This window comes from Pagrus pagrus (genome assembly GCF_965226575.1).
Source record: "Pagrus pagrus genome assembly, chromosome: 20".
Taxonomy (NCBI): Eukaryota; Metazoa; Chordata; class Actinopteri; order Spariformes; family Sparidae; genus Pagrus; species Pagrus pagrus.
The window spans coordinates 2,398,286-2,416,383 of NC_140207.1; the positions used below are offsets into that span (position 1 = coordinate 2,398,286).

The window sequence follows — 18,098 nt, forward strand, 5'->3', positions numbered from 1 at the left end:
TCTGAAACACTGTGGTTCAGCAAAAGATACAGAAGTATCCGTTGCCGAACCAGCACCACCAGACTCCTGAACTCATCCTCAACACTCCACCATAACATATAGTTTTTCTTGTACAGCGTAAAGGAATTAAATCTTATATTTTGATGTACAACCCTGTTATGTAGAATATAAAATAAACCTCGACGCTTGCATGACTTCGTGATGTCGTGAATCCAGCTGCCTCTAACCTGCCTCATGAAGTAAAGTTTGAAGAATCATCATCTTCCATCATCTCTGAAGAGAGTCATTGATTTGTTCAGTAAATCTGAGAAACGCAGACTCCCTCCCGTCTGAATCAGCTGCTTGTTGGCAGTAAACTCCTACATGATATAAAGTCTGCAGGTGCTTGAGTGAATCATCTGTACGTCAAACATTCAGTGAACCCACCTCACTCTGCATGTCTCTCAGCTCTTTAGCACGCTGCGTGTCGACGGTGTCGGGCAGCAGAGAGAACAGGTTGACGCTCATCTCTTTCTTACCGTCTTCTTTGTACTTGACCTTGTGATGAAACAAAATACAGCCACACGGATGAGAACGAACCTGCTGGAGCTGCTCGTACGTTCAAATGTAACAGCTGGATCTAAAATAAGAGAAATGAGAAAGAGTCATACCTCACTGAGCATCTCCGTCTGCTGTCGGGCAAACTGAGTGTCGATGGTTTCTGGCATCAGGTGGTACAAGCTGGACGAGTCTTTCTTTGAACTCTGCTTGTACTTTAGCTGGAGGAGATACGGTCACAACACATAACTGCCATCACTTTATTCAGGTTTCATCAAAACATTTACTGAATGAATGTAGATGTGTAGAAACATAAGATCAGATAGATAAGATAAGATCAGACAATCATGATACTGTATGTTGCCCACGATAACAATATTATCACAATACAGAGATTCTGCGATTAATCGCTGCACGTTTCACGTACCTGACTCTGCAGCTGTGCAGCCTCTTTAGCGTGCTGTGTTTCCAGAGTCTCAGGCAGAGTCGAGTACAGAGAGCTCATCGCTCCTTTCCTTCCTGCTTCTTTGTACTTCATCTAAAACAGAACACAAACCAAAAATAAACGGATTGCTTCAATCTGGTTTCAAAACCTGTTTTGTTCAAATTAGCATCAGTATTAAGAACAACCCCGGGGTTTAAACTTTCCTCTGAGCCGCTCTGAGCCGACCTCAACAGACTGATATCATTTATACTGTTGAATATTAAGTGCTCTCGTAAGAGAGACACTGAAATATAGAGTTGTGTGTCATCGGCGTAATTCAGGATTTTGGTACCAAATAAACCAGGCTGACTGTAGTTACACTGTGTCCAGACTGCATGCGGCGTGAGCGAGCATCAGGGACGAGGAGGGTTCATGTTGACATAAAAAAGCAGTAACAGCATTTAATTTAGCCTGTTTCTGCTTAATGTCTCCATTGTCCTCAACGCCTGTGGGCCTTTTTTCAACAGTCCTGAGTTCCTACTGTGTTCTCACAGCCCGGTACTGAACGACCCAAGGCCCGGCGAATGCTGCTTTTTATTATTTTATGTAATTTGCTTTGTAGGCAGAAACAAGTTGTGGCGAAAGAGCACCATGAAGTGAATCTCTGCCTCACCTCACTCTGCAGCCCCGACACAGTTCTGGCAAACTGAGTCTCTGTGGTTTCTGGCAGCTGAGAGTAGAAGCTCTGAGAGAGGCTTCTCCTCCCGTCCTCCTTGTACTTGTTCTGGAAGAGATGGAAACAGCTGAGTTTGACTCATGAACGAGGCAGAAACCTCCAGATAATGAAACAGATATATTAGGAACAATGTGTTTTCCCCGCGCCTCCGAACAACTGCCACAGATCTGTGTACGTCGTGTTCGTGGCCACAGATGAGATATTGTTACCGACTCTTCTCCAGTGCAGATTGCACACTGACTTTGATCCTGTTCCTGATGCTAATCTGGCCTCTGATTAGCTTCTAAGGTATAAAAACATCAGAGAGCATTGGATAACGGATGGTGATTATTTATAACTAATCAAACAGCATTCTTACTGCGGCGCTTCATGTATTCTGAGGAGGCAGCAGCTCTCCAGGATCCCTCCTGCATGTTTATTTCATCTCCTTCCAAAATGTTTGAGGCTGAAGAAACAATTTTTGATTCCCCACATTAGTACAGCTTCATTTTTAGATTCAGCTCTGTTGGTTTCTGTGACTCAATCTCACATAATTTTACCAACAGCTGAAAGACGTTTAGAGCAGGAAAGCTCATTTCTGAAGTGTCCACGGGGAAACGTTGACTATCGACCGCCGGCTGTGTTTGTATTTACCTCGCTCTGCATGTCGGTCATCTCTCTGGCGAAGCTGGTCTCTGACGTGTCGGACAGAGTGGAGTACAGGGAGCTGGACATCTCCTTCTTCCCACTTTCCTTGTATTTTATCTGGGAAATAGCATCAACAAGCCAAGGAGGATGATGAGGAAGAGTTTGTATATGACCGAATCAGCTTCCAGAAATCAGAAAACACCACGTTTACCTCACTGAGCAGCTCCGCAGCTTCTTTGGCGTGCTGCGTCTCCATTGTGAGAGGAAGGAGCGAGTACAGATTCGTTTTCACCTCTTTCTTACCCGCCTCCTTGTACTTGGTCTGCAGATTGAAATGAACAGTCACGAGGTGCAACACTCTTCTGTCCACATGGAGTTTAAAAAGTCATTTTATTTGTCATCCCCTGATCATAACTTAACATACTAACAGCTCGTTCTCATCGTCTCTGCTTGAATTAGATATCTCAAACCCGTCCCTGTACCTCGCTCTGCAGTTCAGACAGCTGCTTGGCCAGCTGTGTCTCTGTGGTCTCTGGGAGCTGATGGTACAAACTGCTCTGATTCTTCTGCTTCAGACCTTCTTTATACTTCACCTGCAGGAGACAGAGAGGTGGTGCGTTCATTCAATCCTTCAGGAGAGGAAAAGTATCCTCCAACATCACATTCAATCCCTTTTTTGGATCATTTACTGCATCTATTAACACACATTGAGCCACAAAGGCTGATGATTAATTCATTAAACTCCACTAACGCTGAAAGCATTTTTGAAGTTGACCATGTCTATGGGGGAACATCGCATGGAAAATAAAACCAAGAAATGTCCTTTAAAGCAGCTTCAGTAAAACCAGGTTTGAAACAAGGTCAACTATCAATAAAACATTGAATAATAGATGATTCTGGACCCTCTGTACCTCCTGTATTAGTTACACTGGGGTCAAATGTATGCATTCATTTTAAAGGAAGTCCCAAGATCCCAAATTAGTTTGAAAATACGTTATTTACAACATGTTTTAGCAGAAATCTTAACTGCAGCTGCTAAGCTAAGGGTATTAGCGTGCACCCAGTCTAAGGTGGGTGCAGGAGCTTGACGCACGGTGCAAAAAAATGGTGTAAATAACGTCTTTTCAAATTAAGTTGGAATCTCTGGAGCTTCTAGAGACTCTGGAGACTCTGGAGAGTTTGAATACCTCACTCTGCAGGTTTGACGCCTCTTTAGCGTGTTGTGTGTCGATGGTCTCGGCCAGCACAGAGTACAGGTTGATGCTCATCTCCTTCTTTCCGTCCTCTTTATACTTCACCTGAGAACAACAGATTTTTAGTCCTCCAGCCAGCAGAAGATTCCTCGTGAAGAAGGAGGAGCTCATTTACGAAACCAACTCTACTGCGAGCGCACAGTAAACTCTGAATTCACCGTTACCTCGCTGAGGAGCTCGGAGACTTCCTTGGCGTGGGCCGTCTCCAAGGTCTCGGGCAGCAGGTGGAACAGGCTGGAGGAACGACCCTTCTTCAGAGCCGCCTTGTACTTCAGCTGCACACAAACAGGAGCAGAGAGAAATATCCATCCATGAAAAGACACAGGAGGGATGAACGCATGTGTGTGTGGATCACGTGCACTGCAGGTGTTTTCACCTCGCTCTGCAGCTCAGAAGCCTCCTTGGCGTGCAGCGTCTCCAGAGTCTCAGGCAGGGTGGAGTACAGAGAGCTCCACGTTTCTTTCTTCCCCTGTTTGTACTTCATCTGAAACCAGTCGAGTGAGATGATGAATGTTTCACTGAGCCAAAGCCTGGTGATGATTCATTCAAAACATGGATGACAGAAACATTCAGCGCAAATTAAACCAAGAAACTTGTGAAAAAGGAACATCTGCAGCTTTAAATTCAGACACATCTTTGGACTCGTTACACAACCTGAGACCAGAGTGCTGCAGAAAATACAAGACATAACGCACCTTTACATCTCTAATTTGTGGTTATGTAGTTTTGGGGAAGAAGTTCAGTGAATTTGGTTATACACTCGGCTTGTGCGTAGGAATACGGGCGTTGTACGGTTAAAGGAATGTAGTGCCACAGGAAAAGGCTGTTTGAAGTATAGAGTACACTGATACGGATATATATTTTGAAGTGGGAGTTATTTTAGGTGACTAAAACACGCCTTGCTGCTGGTTCGGGTCCAGCTGTACTACGCTCTGCTGCCTGTCGGTGAAGCACGCTGCTTCTTCACACAGGTGGAGAGCTGACGGTCATCGCCTGCAGGTGACACACTGACGAAGGATAAGCACCTCATACACCCACACATCACTTTGCTAAAGCTAACAGTTCATTCTCAGCAGATTTCTCTGTGTTCAGACGTAGAAATGAGGATTTTCATGAAGTGTTGTTTTGTCGTCACCTCGCTCTGCAGCTCAGAAACAGTTTTAGCAAACTGCGTCTCGGTGGTCTCCGGCAGCTGACTGTAGACGCTCTGTGAACGACTCTTCATCCCATCCTCCTTGTACTTAGCCTGCAAAAGACAAAAAGTCAAAGTTATGAGGAGCTGCTTCTCTGGACGGTTCAGTTCAATAACAATCGCTCTGCCTCTCAGGTTAGAGCTGTCAGAGGCCGACGGACGTTCTGTAAATCAAACCTCAAAACAAAACTGTGAAATATCAACACTTTGCATGGACCCGTCGACATTAACCTCCTTTTCTATGAAGGCTTTTGTGTTTGTTTCTCTTCTTTGTGTTTATTTAACACAGTCTTCTGTTCACCGTGCGTTTGATGAACACGTCTTTGTGTCCTCACTGATCAACACTGACGGACAGCCGAGCCTCGTCGGTCTGGACTGTATCTGTACAACCCGGGCAAAATGCAAATGAAAGTCTGCAGCACAGAAAACCTCTTTGATCCTTTTCTGATGTTAATCACACTGACGACCGATTCATGACTAAAAACACAGATGAGCTGACGAGACTTCCTGCAGGTTTTAACATTCTGGACACTTTACATCAACCAACACGTCTCATTTTATCACGTCTGAAACACGCGTTCACTGAGCCCTCTGAGTTTTATAAAGTTTTAAAGAACAGTTCAAACAAAAATGTAAACTCAGTCATCATCTCCTCCCTCCATGCTGATGAGTCAGGTGGAGTCTCGTAGTTCTGCTAAACACCTGAAGCAGCTGGAGACTTGATTTAAAACGTAAAACAACCAAAATAAATCATAAAATGTCTCCATACAGCTCGTCTGCTGTAATCAGTCTCCCGAAGCCCCGAGATCACTTTATTTATACTCTTTAGCTGCTGAGCTAAAAAGCGATAGCATGACCGCGAGTCGAGGGTGTAAAAATGTTAAATGTTTTGTAAAACATGTGTTTTTTCTGACACTGTCAGAAAATATCACATCATCGTATCTGATCATGAATGTCGGTACCTCGCTCAGCATGTCGGTCATCTCTCTGGCGAAGCTGGTTTCTGAAGTGTCGGGCAGAGTGGAGTACAGAGAGCTGGACATCTCCTTCTTGCCGCTCTCCTTGTACTTAATCTGGGTGAAACGGATAATCAGAAACATGTCATCTTCATCGGCAGTATGTAAAGACCGGGTGTGAAGCTGCTGCTCACCTCGCTGAGCAGCTCTGAGGTCTCTTTAGCGTGTTGAGTCTGCAGCGTCTCCGGCAGGAGAGAGTACAGGCAGGTGTTCACTTCCTTCTTTCCCGCTTCTTTATACTTCACCTGCAGACGTCGCAAAAACACAACGAGGCAGAAGAGAAAATGCAAAAACATGAAAAGAGTAATTACAAGTAACAGGAATGAAAGCGATATTTATTTTTGATTTCAGCAGGATCACTCCTCCGTACCAAAGGAGTAAGTAGCTCTGCTGTTTCATTCTCTGCATTTTAAATATTTAAGTTTTCAAATTCATCTTTTATTCAGTCAGAACATTCTTCTTCTTTGGTGTCATTTTTCTAAAAGCTGAGTGCTGTTCTCCTGTCGGGCTGCCCCCCTGCGGTGCCTCTGCATAAATAAAGTCTATCCAGAATGTTAATGTCAAGTGTGAATCAGCTAAAATATGAATCTCAGACTCGTCCGACTAAAACGTTTGAAGACAGAACTGTGTGAAAAGCCTGACGTGTCGCTCAGTCGTGTGTTTGTTGACGTGCTGTACCTCGCTCTGCAGTTCAGACAGCTGCTTGGCCAGCTGTGTCTCTGTGGTCTCTGGGAGCTGATGGTACAAACTGCTCTGATTCTTCTGCTTCAGACCTTCTTTATACTTCACCTGCAGGAGAGGAGAGTGGGAATGATGCTGAGGCTGTCATCTCGTTGTCACAGTAACCTCTGAGCGGATTTAAAGTACTCAACCGATTACCTCGCTCTGCAGGTTTGTCACCTCCTTGGCGTGCTGGGTGTCGATGGTCTCGGGCAGCAGAGAGTACAGGTTGATGCTCATCTCCTTCTTACCGTCCTCTTTATACTTCATCTACAACGAGACAACAATAATACATAAAAAGGGCCACGTGAAGTCATTCGTCAGATCAGGAACAAATACTTCATTACTTTACTGTCCAGAACTGATTTAACTGACCTAATATTAACATTATTGTGTCTGTGGAGTTACGACGGTCACGTTACCTCACTGAAGAGCTCAGACTTTTCTCTGGCGTGAGCCGTCTCTAACGTCTCGGGCAGAAGAGAGTACAAACACGAGTTCACGCCCTTCTTACCAGCTTCCTTGTACCGCATCTAAAGATAAAAACGCATTTCAATGTTCTGTCAGCTGTTTCAGGGGCGTTAAACGCTGATTCGATCTGTACTTATGACTGTGGGACGGTCTCACCTCGCTCTGCAGCTCGGCAACAGTTTTAGCAAACTGCGTCTCGGCGGTCTCTGGGAGCTGAGAGTAGAAGCTCTGCGAGAGTCTCCTCCTGCCCTCCTTGTATTTACTCTGAGAGGACACAAAGCCATCAGTGAAGAAACCGTCTGCTTATTATTCATGACAACAGGGCTACCTGCTTCAAGGTGTGTCTTTGACTGAAGAGCTTGTGTTGAGTAGGAGACATTTGTTTATAATTGTGCACCAGAGCTCGGCTTAATTTTACATCTGGATTTACTCTTTAAAGTAAAGTTTTCCTAAACTCTGATTGGAGCTAATCTTAGATTAAAGCCAATCGGAGATGGTTCAACGTGCTCAGTCGTCCTTCCACAGAGTTTTCTACCTCGCTCTGCATCTCTGTCATCTCTCTGGCGAACTGGATGTCGTTGGTGTCGGGCAGCTGAGAGTACAGAGAGGAGGGAGCTCCTTTAACCAGCATCTTCGGGCGATAGTTCACCTGAGAGAGTGAGAGTGTTACAGACGGACAGGCCGGGCAGACATTACAGGTTGTGCTTTAAACCACATTTCCCATGATCCCCTCTGGCTCCCTCGACCCTGCTCACGTACCTCGCTCTGCAGCTGTGACACCTCCAGAGCGTGCTGTATTTCTGGAGTGTCGGGGAGTTGAGAGTAAAGGGAGATGGACGCCTTCCTCTTCCCGTCTTCTTTGTACTTTTTCTGAGACAAACGAGATCAGATCAGGATCCATCAGGTCATCAGCTCGAGACTAACGAATACTGAGAGCAGAACAAGTGATGAGGTGAAACACTGTTTATCGTACGTATGTGTTTTAGCCCTGATTCCTCCTGATAGCTAACTTTAATTAAGACTTCTGTGTTTGCTGTCTGTGTTTAATTCATTTGCAGTGGGATGCCTCTGAGCCAAACCTGCAGCTTCATCAAACCTGCAGCTGCTGCATAAAACAAACTGTGTGTTGATGCCCAGCCTGGAGTCGACTGATGAAATATTCTGAAACGCAGCTGCTGTATAAGTCAGGATGAACATCACGTTTGAGTACCTCGCTCTGAAACTCGTGGACCGTCTTCGCCAGCTGCATCTCAGTGGTTTCAGGAAGCTGAGAGTACAAACTGCTGCTCCTCTCCCTCCTTCCTTCCTCCTTGTACTTGTTCTGAGGAGCAGAGAGAGTTTCACAGTGACGAGTGGTCCAGAAACAACTTTCTGATAAAGTCTGGATTCAAACGGTTTAAGCTTCATTTATAACAGCAGAAACAGGCAGTTACGTTTTCCACCTGAGAACGGGGAACATATTCTGAATTACAAAGATTTTGTCTTTTCTTAAAGCTGCTGCGAGGACGGACGAAGAGGACAGTCAACTTTGTTTTAGTGCCGAGACAGAGCAGCTTCCTTCCTCAGGCCGTAACATCTTCATCCTCAGCCTTCGCCATCGAGAACAGCTTTCATTTCATGACTTATCCAACCCAGCTGCCATCCATCCCTCCCTCCGTCCTCCATCCCTCCCTCCATCCCTCCATCCCTCCATCCCTCCCTCCCTCCATCCATCCCTCCCTCCCTCCATCATGTCTGACCTCACTCAGTATCTCCGTCAGCTCTTTGACAAACTGGGTCTCGGTTGTTTCTGGCAGCAGAGAGTAAAGAGAGGAGGAGATCTCCGTCTTCACATTTCCTTTGTATTTAATCTGAAAAACAAACAGACAGTCAGAGCTATCATCATGTTTTAGGATCTCTACTGTTGAACCAATAAAAATCATCTGATCGTACAGATACAGGATGTTAAAGTAAGCTTTGTCTGTGTTATCTCTTTGTGTGAAACAAAGCCGGTTTGGTCCACGAGGGTTTTCTCACCAGCCGGCTTATTGTCAGAGTGTCATCGTCATTTTTTTCTGTGAGAAGGTTTTCAAAACATCTTCATTCAGAGTGCGCCGCTGACCTTACGGAGCAGTTATGTCACCGATCTTCTGCTCTGATCATTGTCTGTACTTGTGCACACGCTGATCTCGGTGTACTGAAGTGTAACTACCTCGCTCTGCAGCTCTGAAGCCTCTCTGGCGTGTTGAGTCTCGGGAGTCTCTGGCAGGATGGAGTACAGAGACATGGACGCCTCCTTCTTCCCCTCCTCTTTGTACTTAGACTGAAACAGTTGAAACACAAGTCAGCGAAAATGATCAGGTGGGTGGATCGATATGAGTGTGTGTGTGTGTGTGTGTGTGTGTGTGTGTGTGTGTGTGCAGACCTCAGATATCACAGCGCTGATGTTCTTGGCGTGGATGAGTTCGGCTCCAGGAACAAACAGACTCTGACCCCTCATCTTCTCCAAGTCCTCCTTATACTTCACCTGCAGGGAGGAGACATGACATGAGAGTGTGTGTGTGTGTGTGTGTGTGTGTGTGTGTGTGTGTGTGTGTGTGTGTGTGTGTGACATTAAAAGGCTCCACACAGCTCGTCCGGTGTAATTCAAGTCTTTTTAAAGACACTGTTTACACCCTCGACACGCTCCCGCTCCAGACTGCTCACACACGGCAACAACTGCTGCTCATTAACTTTACATTATTAAAGCCACTTAGCCATCCGGGCTTCGCTGCCTTAATCCCACAACAATCATGTTTTTATAGTTTTGTTGACAATCCTCATAATGACCATGACAAGGAGCATACCTCTAAACTCTGCGCTGTAGCTGGTCCATTAGTTAACTGCAGGTGTACTGAACACATAACGATTCATTAGGTCATTCTAGAGTTAAAGTCTGATTTCTTCACAGGACAGATGAGAACCACAGCGCCGTGACTGAACTTTACTTCACACATGTGCCGCAGTCTGATGTGTGGCTGAATCCGACTGGATGTTCGGTCCAACAACAGACTGGCAGATTTTGTGGAGAGACCCAGGAGGAAAAATGGAATTAATCCACAGACGACAAGCTGTCCGCCCCAATCTGTGACAGAGCGGGCAGCAAAACAAGAGCCGCTCAATGGCACCGGATACCGCTTCACTGCTTCAAGGCGCCGCAAACAAACACGAGTTTAAACTTTGTACAGCAACCAGTTCAGGTACACAGAGCTACACATGCTGCCATGAGAGCGACTCCCCTCGTTTTTCCCTAACGAGAGCCGAGGGACCTAAAAACCAAAGCTCTGTTTTCAACCCGTGCATATTTAACTGGATAGCCTCATTTGCATGTTTAAATCAGAAAACTATGTAGTGAACTGAACGTTTCATGGCGAAACTTTGACTTAAATATGTCGACAACATGAAACAAGAATTTCGGCTTTCGGCTCTTTCCAGTGTTCACAGTTCTGCTCTGGAAATGTTTGCAAATTTTAACAAAACAATGAATCATTTGCATATTTGATCATAAAATAATTTTTCTTAATGTAAATTTAAAACTTTACCCTATTCACCTGCAGTGTCTCCCCTTTAAACGCTCTCATGAATCACTAACTGTCCCCTTATTAAAGAGATATTAAAGTGTTAACTTGATTTCTTCTCCACGTGCTGTTTTATTGTGAAGCACAACATCTCAGCAGCTCACTGGCTGTAGGACTCTGGATGGTGCAGAGCTGCACCGGGAACTTTTGGAAAGGGAAACAAAAGAAGAAGAAACAAAGAGATTCTGCCTTTCCAGCAGAGTGTAACCAGAGTCTTGAGGTTTGTGGTGTGTTCAAGGGGCACTGTGTAACTCTGGAGAGGATTTCAAACTCATAGTTTTAATATTTAAAGACAGTTTGTTCATTAAGTTTGTTTAGGCGGAAAAGATATTTTCTCTTCTGATCCACATTTCTTCCCCAAAACTACAGACTGCTCCTTTAACTGGACCCTCGTCCTGCATGAGATGATTAAGAAAGCAGTTTTGACGGCAGGTTTTCACAGATTGAGGCCGGCGGCGGAGCGACAGCAGCTGGAGGAATGAGTGAGGATGATTTTATAAAGTGGGTTGACTTGCTTCCACTGGAGCTGATGAGTCATTCTGCTGGTGCGAAACAGCCGAGCTGCCAAGTTTGAGTCACACCAGGGAATCGATATCTCACATCCTACAGCAGCATCACCCTCATTCACCGTTTTACTGCCAGATACACGCTTCACACCGCCGCTGCAGAAGTCAAAAGACGGCTTCTGCTTTGAGTTTGCGTTCCCTGGGTTGAATAAAGGCCGGTGACTCGAGTTTCGGAGGGATGGTTACCAATGGCAACCCTGCGTTCAGCTCATGAGGGGGCGGAGAGAGAGGGTGACGCCTCGCTGTCTTACACGTGCCGAGGAAACATTTTTATTCTTGAGCTGAAAATCAGAAGCAAAGCGCGGCAGATAATATACAACGACCTAGAATGGCACTCAGTAGAGCGCATACCTCCGCCAAGGCCCAACAGTTTATGCTTTATTTAAATCGACTCTAACACACCAGACACCTAAATACACCTGATTTTCCTCATCAAGATGTATGCATCTCTTCGAAATAAGCGAAAATGTAAAAAGAAAGCCTTATGTAACAATGTTAAAGAAAGTGAGAAGAAAATCCTGGATCCATCCATTCATCTGGACCCACACCAGAAGCTAATGAGGTCTATTCTGGGCCAAGACCAGAAATCTGTTCAGTAGTTTTTGTGAAATCCTGCTGACAAACCAACCAGCAAACAAGTGAAGATAAAACACATCCAGGATCTGTTTCTGGTTTGCTGCCGGGTTTTCTTTTGGACATATTAGTCTGGATACGATGCACCTGCTGATTCCTGCAAACCAGGCTTCTATAATACCGTTGCCGATGGTGTGAACACGAACTAAACCAGAACTAAAAGGCCACAGTGGGTTTTTTCTTCTTCTCATTCTGAACTGAATCAAAGTGAAGCTGAAAGACAGTGACAGTAACTGACAGTGAATGAACTTACATCACTGGCGAGTAAGCTGCATCTCCTGTTGAATGCTGGGTCAGGAAGTGGAGGCTTTGCATCCGAGGAGGCCTGAAAACACAGACGTGGACGTCAGACTCAGAGAAGAGGGGTACTTCAAAAACTGGAACTTAACGGTCGTCCATGGACCAAAAGCAAACGCCGTTGACAAACATCTTTGCACCACATTTAGGCAACAGTCACCTACAAAGACTATTCTGTGCTGTTATTTTATATTTTTCATTCTAAAAGTATCAAGTGTTTCCAAAAAGATCTTAAAAGTGGAGAAGCCGCTCTGTTGTGATCTTTAAACCACTAGAGCTCCAACTAATGATTATTTTTAAAGGTGCAACATGTAAAAATTTTAGTTTAAAATATTCAAAAGTTAATAAATGTATCAAAAGAATGTGAAGAAGTAAGAGATTTGACCTCTTGTTGAAGACGTCTGTGTATTGTTTTGCAGCGATATCTATTAAATTTAGCTTGTTAACCAGCGCCAGCCCATCCTGTCTCCTAAAATCACTCGAGGCTCTCAGTCCGGACCGCTAGCTGCACGGCTAGCTGAGCTAACTAGCTAATGGTGTTAAGGTTAACACAAACAGAGACCCAAACGCAAGACAAGAGGAGGCAGGCGGGCAAACCAACAGAAGGCGAGCTCAAGTCCAAAACACAAAAATCGAAAATAAAAGTAAGGAAGGAATAAAAGGAAGTCGACAAAAGGAAACAAAAACAGAAGAAGCAGGTAAACCCAAGAGTTATGAAGCCCAAAATTTACAAAACCTAAAAAAAAAGGTACAAACCAAAGAAGCACTGTGAACATGAGAAACAGGAGGAACATGAGGAACACGAGGAACACGAGGAACATGAGGAACACGAGGAACACGAGGCAGCACAAAGCGAGGAAGTGAAAAGCAAAACATGACACATGAGGAGAAAACTACAAAATAAAACAGGAAATAGCTAAAGCCGCAGTTACTCTGATGATATGCTGCCCTCTTTCTGTTTGGCATATGAATTCAAGAGGTGGCCAACTCTTACATAATGCACCTTTACTCTGTTGATTATTTCTTTGATTAATTGATCAGGTGCTTCGACAGAAAAGATGACGTCGTCAAATGTCTTGTTTTGTCCACAACCTAAAAAATATTCAGTTCGCTGTCATAACAGAAAATATTCACATTTAATTTGGACTCAATCCAATTTAACACTCATCAAAAGAACTGGCGATTAATTAAATATCAATATGACTACATCTGACTATTGGGACTAATTCAGACTAATATTGTTAATTAATGAACAACATTAGCAAACACTACAAATGAAACTGCGACAGAGAAACCTGTGAGTCAACCAAAGGAAACTTTTCTGATTCATGCATCATTAATCCCTCGCCTCTCTTAACAGGACGGATTGAGTCCTAAAAATCCCACTATCAAAGGCTAATAATGGCACATTTTCATTTGTAGTTTCACTAATCCTTCCTAAGCCTGTACAAAAACCTGCAGTGCCAGGCGATGCCCCGTGCCAAGGTCAATACAAAGACTCCCAGTCAGAGCTGAGAGGAGGGGGGTGGTTCTCTGCAGAGGAACTAAATCTGCCTCTCAGCAGACTTCATCAAAGAAAAGCAAAATCCTCAAAGACGTTCAGCAGCACGCAGGACTTAGCTACAGTTTGGGAACATATTGACATATTGAACAGGGTGGTTATTTAGTAGAAAGGATGACATAATTATAAGACCGAGAGGTGAAGCTGCAAATCTGAAAACAACTCAGAGAAGCAGAAGAAAATAAACAGAAAACTTTACTGGCACCCTGTGACGCAAATAAAGGAGCAGGTGCAGATCCAGATCATCTGGAGGAATAAACACCTGAAGTCTCATCAGGTTCTGATCCGGAGCCGTTTACCGACGGGAGCAGAGCTCAGAGTTACTTTTGAACTTGTGGATTTATCTTCACTCCTGTTGATCAGCCTGACTGCAGCAGTGACCCGGAGGTGACCTCCACTGTCGGGTGGTTCTGTTCTGTAATGTTGACTGCTGACTGGAGCTGGAGGGGAACTGGACCTTACTTCATGAACGTTACGTTACAGACAGGAGAGAGAGAACCAGAACCAGAACCAGAGTCTCTGCTGAGTGCTGAGCTGAGTCAGAGGTTGACTTAAGCTTTGGCTACTGTACAGTAAGGACGGCAAATAAAATGATTCATCGGACAAACATGGTCGTTGGTGGTGAAGACACCATTAAATAACTGATTAAAACTTATCTGATGTGACTCAGGCTGGGATGGGTTAAGTTATTACTGTTTTTTAACTCTACAGCTGATTAATAAAGTCTTGGGATCTGAAATTAAGTTAATTTTAAAAGCTGAGATAGAGATTTTTTTGCATCGTTAAAACTAAAGTTTCCAAAAAAATATACAAGCACGAAACCTAGTGTAATCTAAGAGATAACAAATTAATTACCTGGTTCCTTCCATGAAGCCGGAGAACTGAACGTTTCTAATCAGGACCTGCAGCTCTGCGTACATGCTGGTTTTTGAATCTTACTTCGTGGTTTTTCTTTTGTTTCCTGAATGTCTAATTTTCGGTCGTCCACGTTTAGTTTTGAAAGTAACAGGAAGGTCAAGTTCTCACCTCTGATTCCCAAGTTCCCAACAGCTTCTTTGCTTTACCCTCCTCTTCCTCTCCATTCTCCTCTCCTCCCTCCATCTCGGCTTCCTCCTCCTCCTCTGATGCCTCAGTTTCAGCCTCCTCCGTCTCCGTCTCCGTCGTGTCAACAACCGTGGTCAGCGTCGTCACTGTTGTTACCACCGTCTGCTGGAGAGACTCTTCCTCTACCTCCACTGTCGTAACCTCTTTCGTCTCTCCGACACACAGTGGAGCAGCTGGGGCCTCCTCTTCCTCCATGTCAGGCACCTCTGAAGACAAACGACACTTCATGGTTACGGTCAGTTTACTTTTATAACACAATTAAAAAAACAAACTTGACAAGGAAGGTGATAAAAATAAGGTAAGAGAGAAGAAGAAAGAAGAAGACCATTGAAAGGGAAACAACAAAAGAGGTTATTGCATGAAATGATATAAAGGAGTCTGAAGAAGTCATTTAAATGATTATATAGAATTAGCCAACAGGTCACCAGACGGGTTTAACTGCACATAAAAGCTTAAGACAGAAAGATCAGTCGAGTCGATTTCTGCCATAATGATCCCCACTTAAGTAGCAGGGGCGTGGGAGGGAGGTGGGGAGGCCATCACGCTAGCTAGCTACCCCCACAGGTTCTTGTGGAGCGAGAAAGGATCCTGGATCCGTCTCTTTATCTGGATCAACACCAAAAGTTATCAGAGTCTATTCTGGGCCGAGACACATCCTGCAGCTAAGTTTCAGAGAAAAACGTTCACTGATTTTTGTGTCATCCTGCTGACAAACCAACCAAACAACAAATGGACACAGGTGAGAACATGACCTCCTTGGCCCAAGTTACCAAAGTTTTCATGTTTCTAAAACTTGTGTAAAGAGGACTACTCTGAGCTGAACTCTGAGCTGAACTCTGAGCTGAACTCTGAGCTGAACTCTGACTGAACGTGACCTTCGTGTTTCTGCTGGAAAGGCCTGAGGCTGATGCGGCTTTGGCAGCTGATAAAGACACATTCAGCAGCTACAAACTTATTTTAAGTCCCTTTGGACAAAATGTTGGTTTAATAAATGGGATGTTTTCCAATGAAACAGATCGAGAGGTGAACCGGGCAAACAGAATTCTTCTAACCAACGTTCAGAGACATAATTATAGTAAAGCAACAGAATGAAAGCCAATAAAAACTGGGAAATACCACTCGTTAATCAATCAACTCTCCTGTCAGGATCCTCTGTTATGGAGGTCGACACACGTTTCTCCTGTGGTCAAGGTCACCTGCTCAACTTCAAAGTCACTGTGTTAAATCTCAACGTCTTCTTTAAGGTCAGCCGATCGTCTTCACAGCCGTATTCACACTTTGTACCAACCTTCCCTGAACCTTTTTTCTAAGACACTCTGTTGGCTTCTTCCCTGGCAACCAGGCTCCTTGATGTTGCACTCACCTTATCCGATTTATGGTCGTCTCTTAATTAGTTTTCCTCTTGGCTTCCTCAGAGTTTGGCTCGGCCTTTTAGCTTTCCAAATGCTGCAGTAACGCTGTTCAATCTCTCACTCGCTCTCCGATGTGTTGAGCACTCTTTGTTTTCTCAGTATCTTCTCATGCTTTCCCGTCAGATTCTTCAAGCCTTCTTCAAAGTCATGGTCAGTCACTATTTTAAGTTCTCTGTGGTCGAGCTGTCCCTCTCAACTTCTTCTGTTACCTCTAACTCGTAATAAAAACCGGACTGAACTGCCTCGTTTTGTCCCGACGGTCTGCTGTGATGGCTGACTGTCTTCTGGGTGTGGGTTCGTTGGGTGCTTCTTATCACTTTTACCTTCCACATTTAGCCCTCTACTCAAGACCTTATCACCGCTGTGCCCTTCATGGCAATCACAGTGCCAGTGTTGGGTACAGTGTGTGTCTCTTTATGTGTGCGTGTGTGTGTGAAGGTTGAGCAGTTCAAGGTGAGTTCAGAAAATATCGTCAGCTGGAAGGAATGTAGCATTTTATTTACAATTACAGATTTTACTGCCTCTGTTGTAACTTCATGTTTTAAAACCTTCCTGCCACAGAAGACCCAAACTGACACTGAATGTACAGTTTACAGTCTTAAATGCAGCTGTTGAGGTTACTAATCATAATCTAGATATTAGTTAAAGCGAAACAAAGGGGTGAGTGCTTTCTCTGCCTGTGTCTCCTGACCTACTGACAATGTGAGGATGGTGTGTGTAGCTAAAAAGGTGAGATTCATGTGGAGTCACCTGGCCATGTTCCTGAAGGCTTCACACTGAGAGGAAAGACATTTTAAAAGACAAACTAAGATGATAGATGGTGAAGATGAGGAACATAAAATCTTCTCCACAGATATTTTCACTGTAAGGATCAATAGTTTGCCTGTTTGAGACTCAGCAGGTCGTCTGGCAGCGTGATCGGTGTCAGATGGCAGCTGAGCTAAACCGGACATCGACCTGGTAAAGACGGAGCGGAGAGGATCCGACTGTCCCTCAGCCAACTGAGCATCTGACTGCTACACTGCACACCAACAAATCACAGCTCAACACAACAACAACAGACTCATTCATCACCATAACACTGCATCGTCTGCATAATGGAGGCACATTTGCTTTATAAACACATGTAGCACCCCGTAGAGCGCATACCTCCACGTAGGTCCAAGAGTCCAAGAGAATAAAACATATTTAAACCTGCTGATTTAAATATTTGGATTTTTATTTGGATCCCCGAGAAACTGTACTCACTCATAGATACCAGCCGACTAAATACACCTGATTTTTTCATCATATCCATGAATGACTCCTCGTACAAAAACAACGAGCCGAAAGAAAATTATCTAGATGCCCTGTTCTGCCAGGGAAATACAAAATATTGATGAAAATGTAGCCTTGAGCTGAAAAAAATTAATATTTCCATGGCAAATCATAGATAAAAAGTCTAAATCATGAGAAATAAATGTCTTCTTCTGAAATTTTGAGATAAATCATGACTTTTTATCTCATAATTATGACTTTTAATTTACTAATGTATCTCATAATTAAATAATTTACATAGAAATAGTTTTTCATCGAGCTTAGTTTTCTTCTTATTTTCTTCTTTAACCGGTAGAAATGTGCCTCCATAATGTTTCTATGTCTCATTCGTTCATTTAATTTTTTAGTTAAACCAGATTTGTTGTTGTTACTCTCTTATTCATGTGTCTCTGTTCCACGAAGGTCATATGTGAGAAATGTTGAAAAGTGTATTTAAACCCTTTAATGAGCCGAAATCTTCACTGTATCTGCTAAACAACGAGCTCACACCCTGTCGACTGCTGTGAATAACATCTTTTCAAATCAGTTTATGATCTCGGGGCTTCTGCAGACTTGGATCACAGCAGACGAGCTGTGTGGAGCCATTTTATGTTTCTTTGGTTGTTTTTCTGTTTTAAATCAAGTCTCCAGCTACTT

At 44.0% G+C, this 18,098-nt stretch overlaps 1 protein-coding gene across 2 annotated transcripts in view; it reads right to left on the bottom strand.

Annotated features, from left to right (window-relative positions):
• LOC311249173 (uncharacterized protein) overlaps nt 1-18,098 on the bottom strand; it is a 76,438-nt gene that overhangs the window by 27,817 nt on the left and 30,523 nt on the right. The window contains exons 5-29 of one of the 2 annotated variants that reach the window (XM_084339995.1): nt 14,656-14,939; nt 12,025-12,096; nt 9,381-9,482; nt 9,168-9,278; nt 8,716-8,826; nt 8,187-8,297; nt 7,736-7,846; nt 7,512-7,625; nt 7,133-7,240; nt 6,928-7,038; nt 6,665-6,775; nt 6,464-6,574; nt 5,920-6,030; nt 5,732-5,842; nt 4,713-4,823; nt 3,954-4,061; nt 3,742-3,852; nt 3,512-3,622; nt 2,807-2,917; nt 2,536-2,646; nt 2,331-2,441; nt 1,635-1,745; nt 965-1,075; nt 651-758; nt 427-537 (exon numbers count right to left, since the gene is read on the bottom strand). In XM_084339995.1, coding sequence (XP_084196121.1) covers nt 427-537; nt 651-758; nt 965-1,075; nt 1,635-1,745; nt 2,331-2,441; nt 2,536-2,646; nt 2,807-2,917; nt 3,512-3,622; nt 3,742-3,852; nt 3,954-4,061; nt 4,713-4,823; nt 5,732-5,842; nt 5,920-6,030; nt 6,464-6,574; nt 6,665-6,775; nt 6,928-7,038; nt 7,133-7,240; nt 7,512-7,625; nt 7,736-7,846; nt 8,187-8,297; nt 8,716-8,826; nt 9,168-9,278; nt 9,381-9,482; nt 12,025-12,096; nt 14,656-14,928 — 2,883 coding nt within the window. In that variant the 5' untranslated portion in view covers nt 14,929-14,939. The remainder of the gene's footprint in view (nt 1-426; nt 538-650; nt 759-964; nt 1,076-1,634; nt 1,746-2,330; nt 2,442-2,535; nt 2,647-2,806; nt 2,918-3,511; nt 3,623-3,741; nt 3,853-3,953; nt 4,062-4,712; nt 4,824-5,731; nt 5,843-5,919; nt 6,031-6,463; nt 6,575-6,664; nt 6,776-6,927; nt 7,039-7,132; nt 7,241-7,511; nt 7,626-7,735; nt 7,847-8,186; nt 8,298-8,715; nt 8,827-9,167; nt 9,279-9,380; nt 9,483-12,024; nt 12,097-14,655; nt 14,940-18,098) is intronic. The other variant, XM_084339996.1, reaches the window with a different exon arrangement.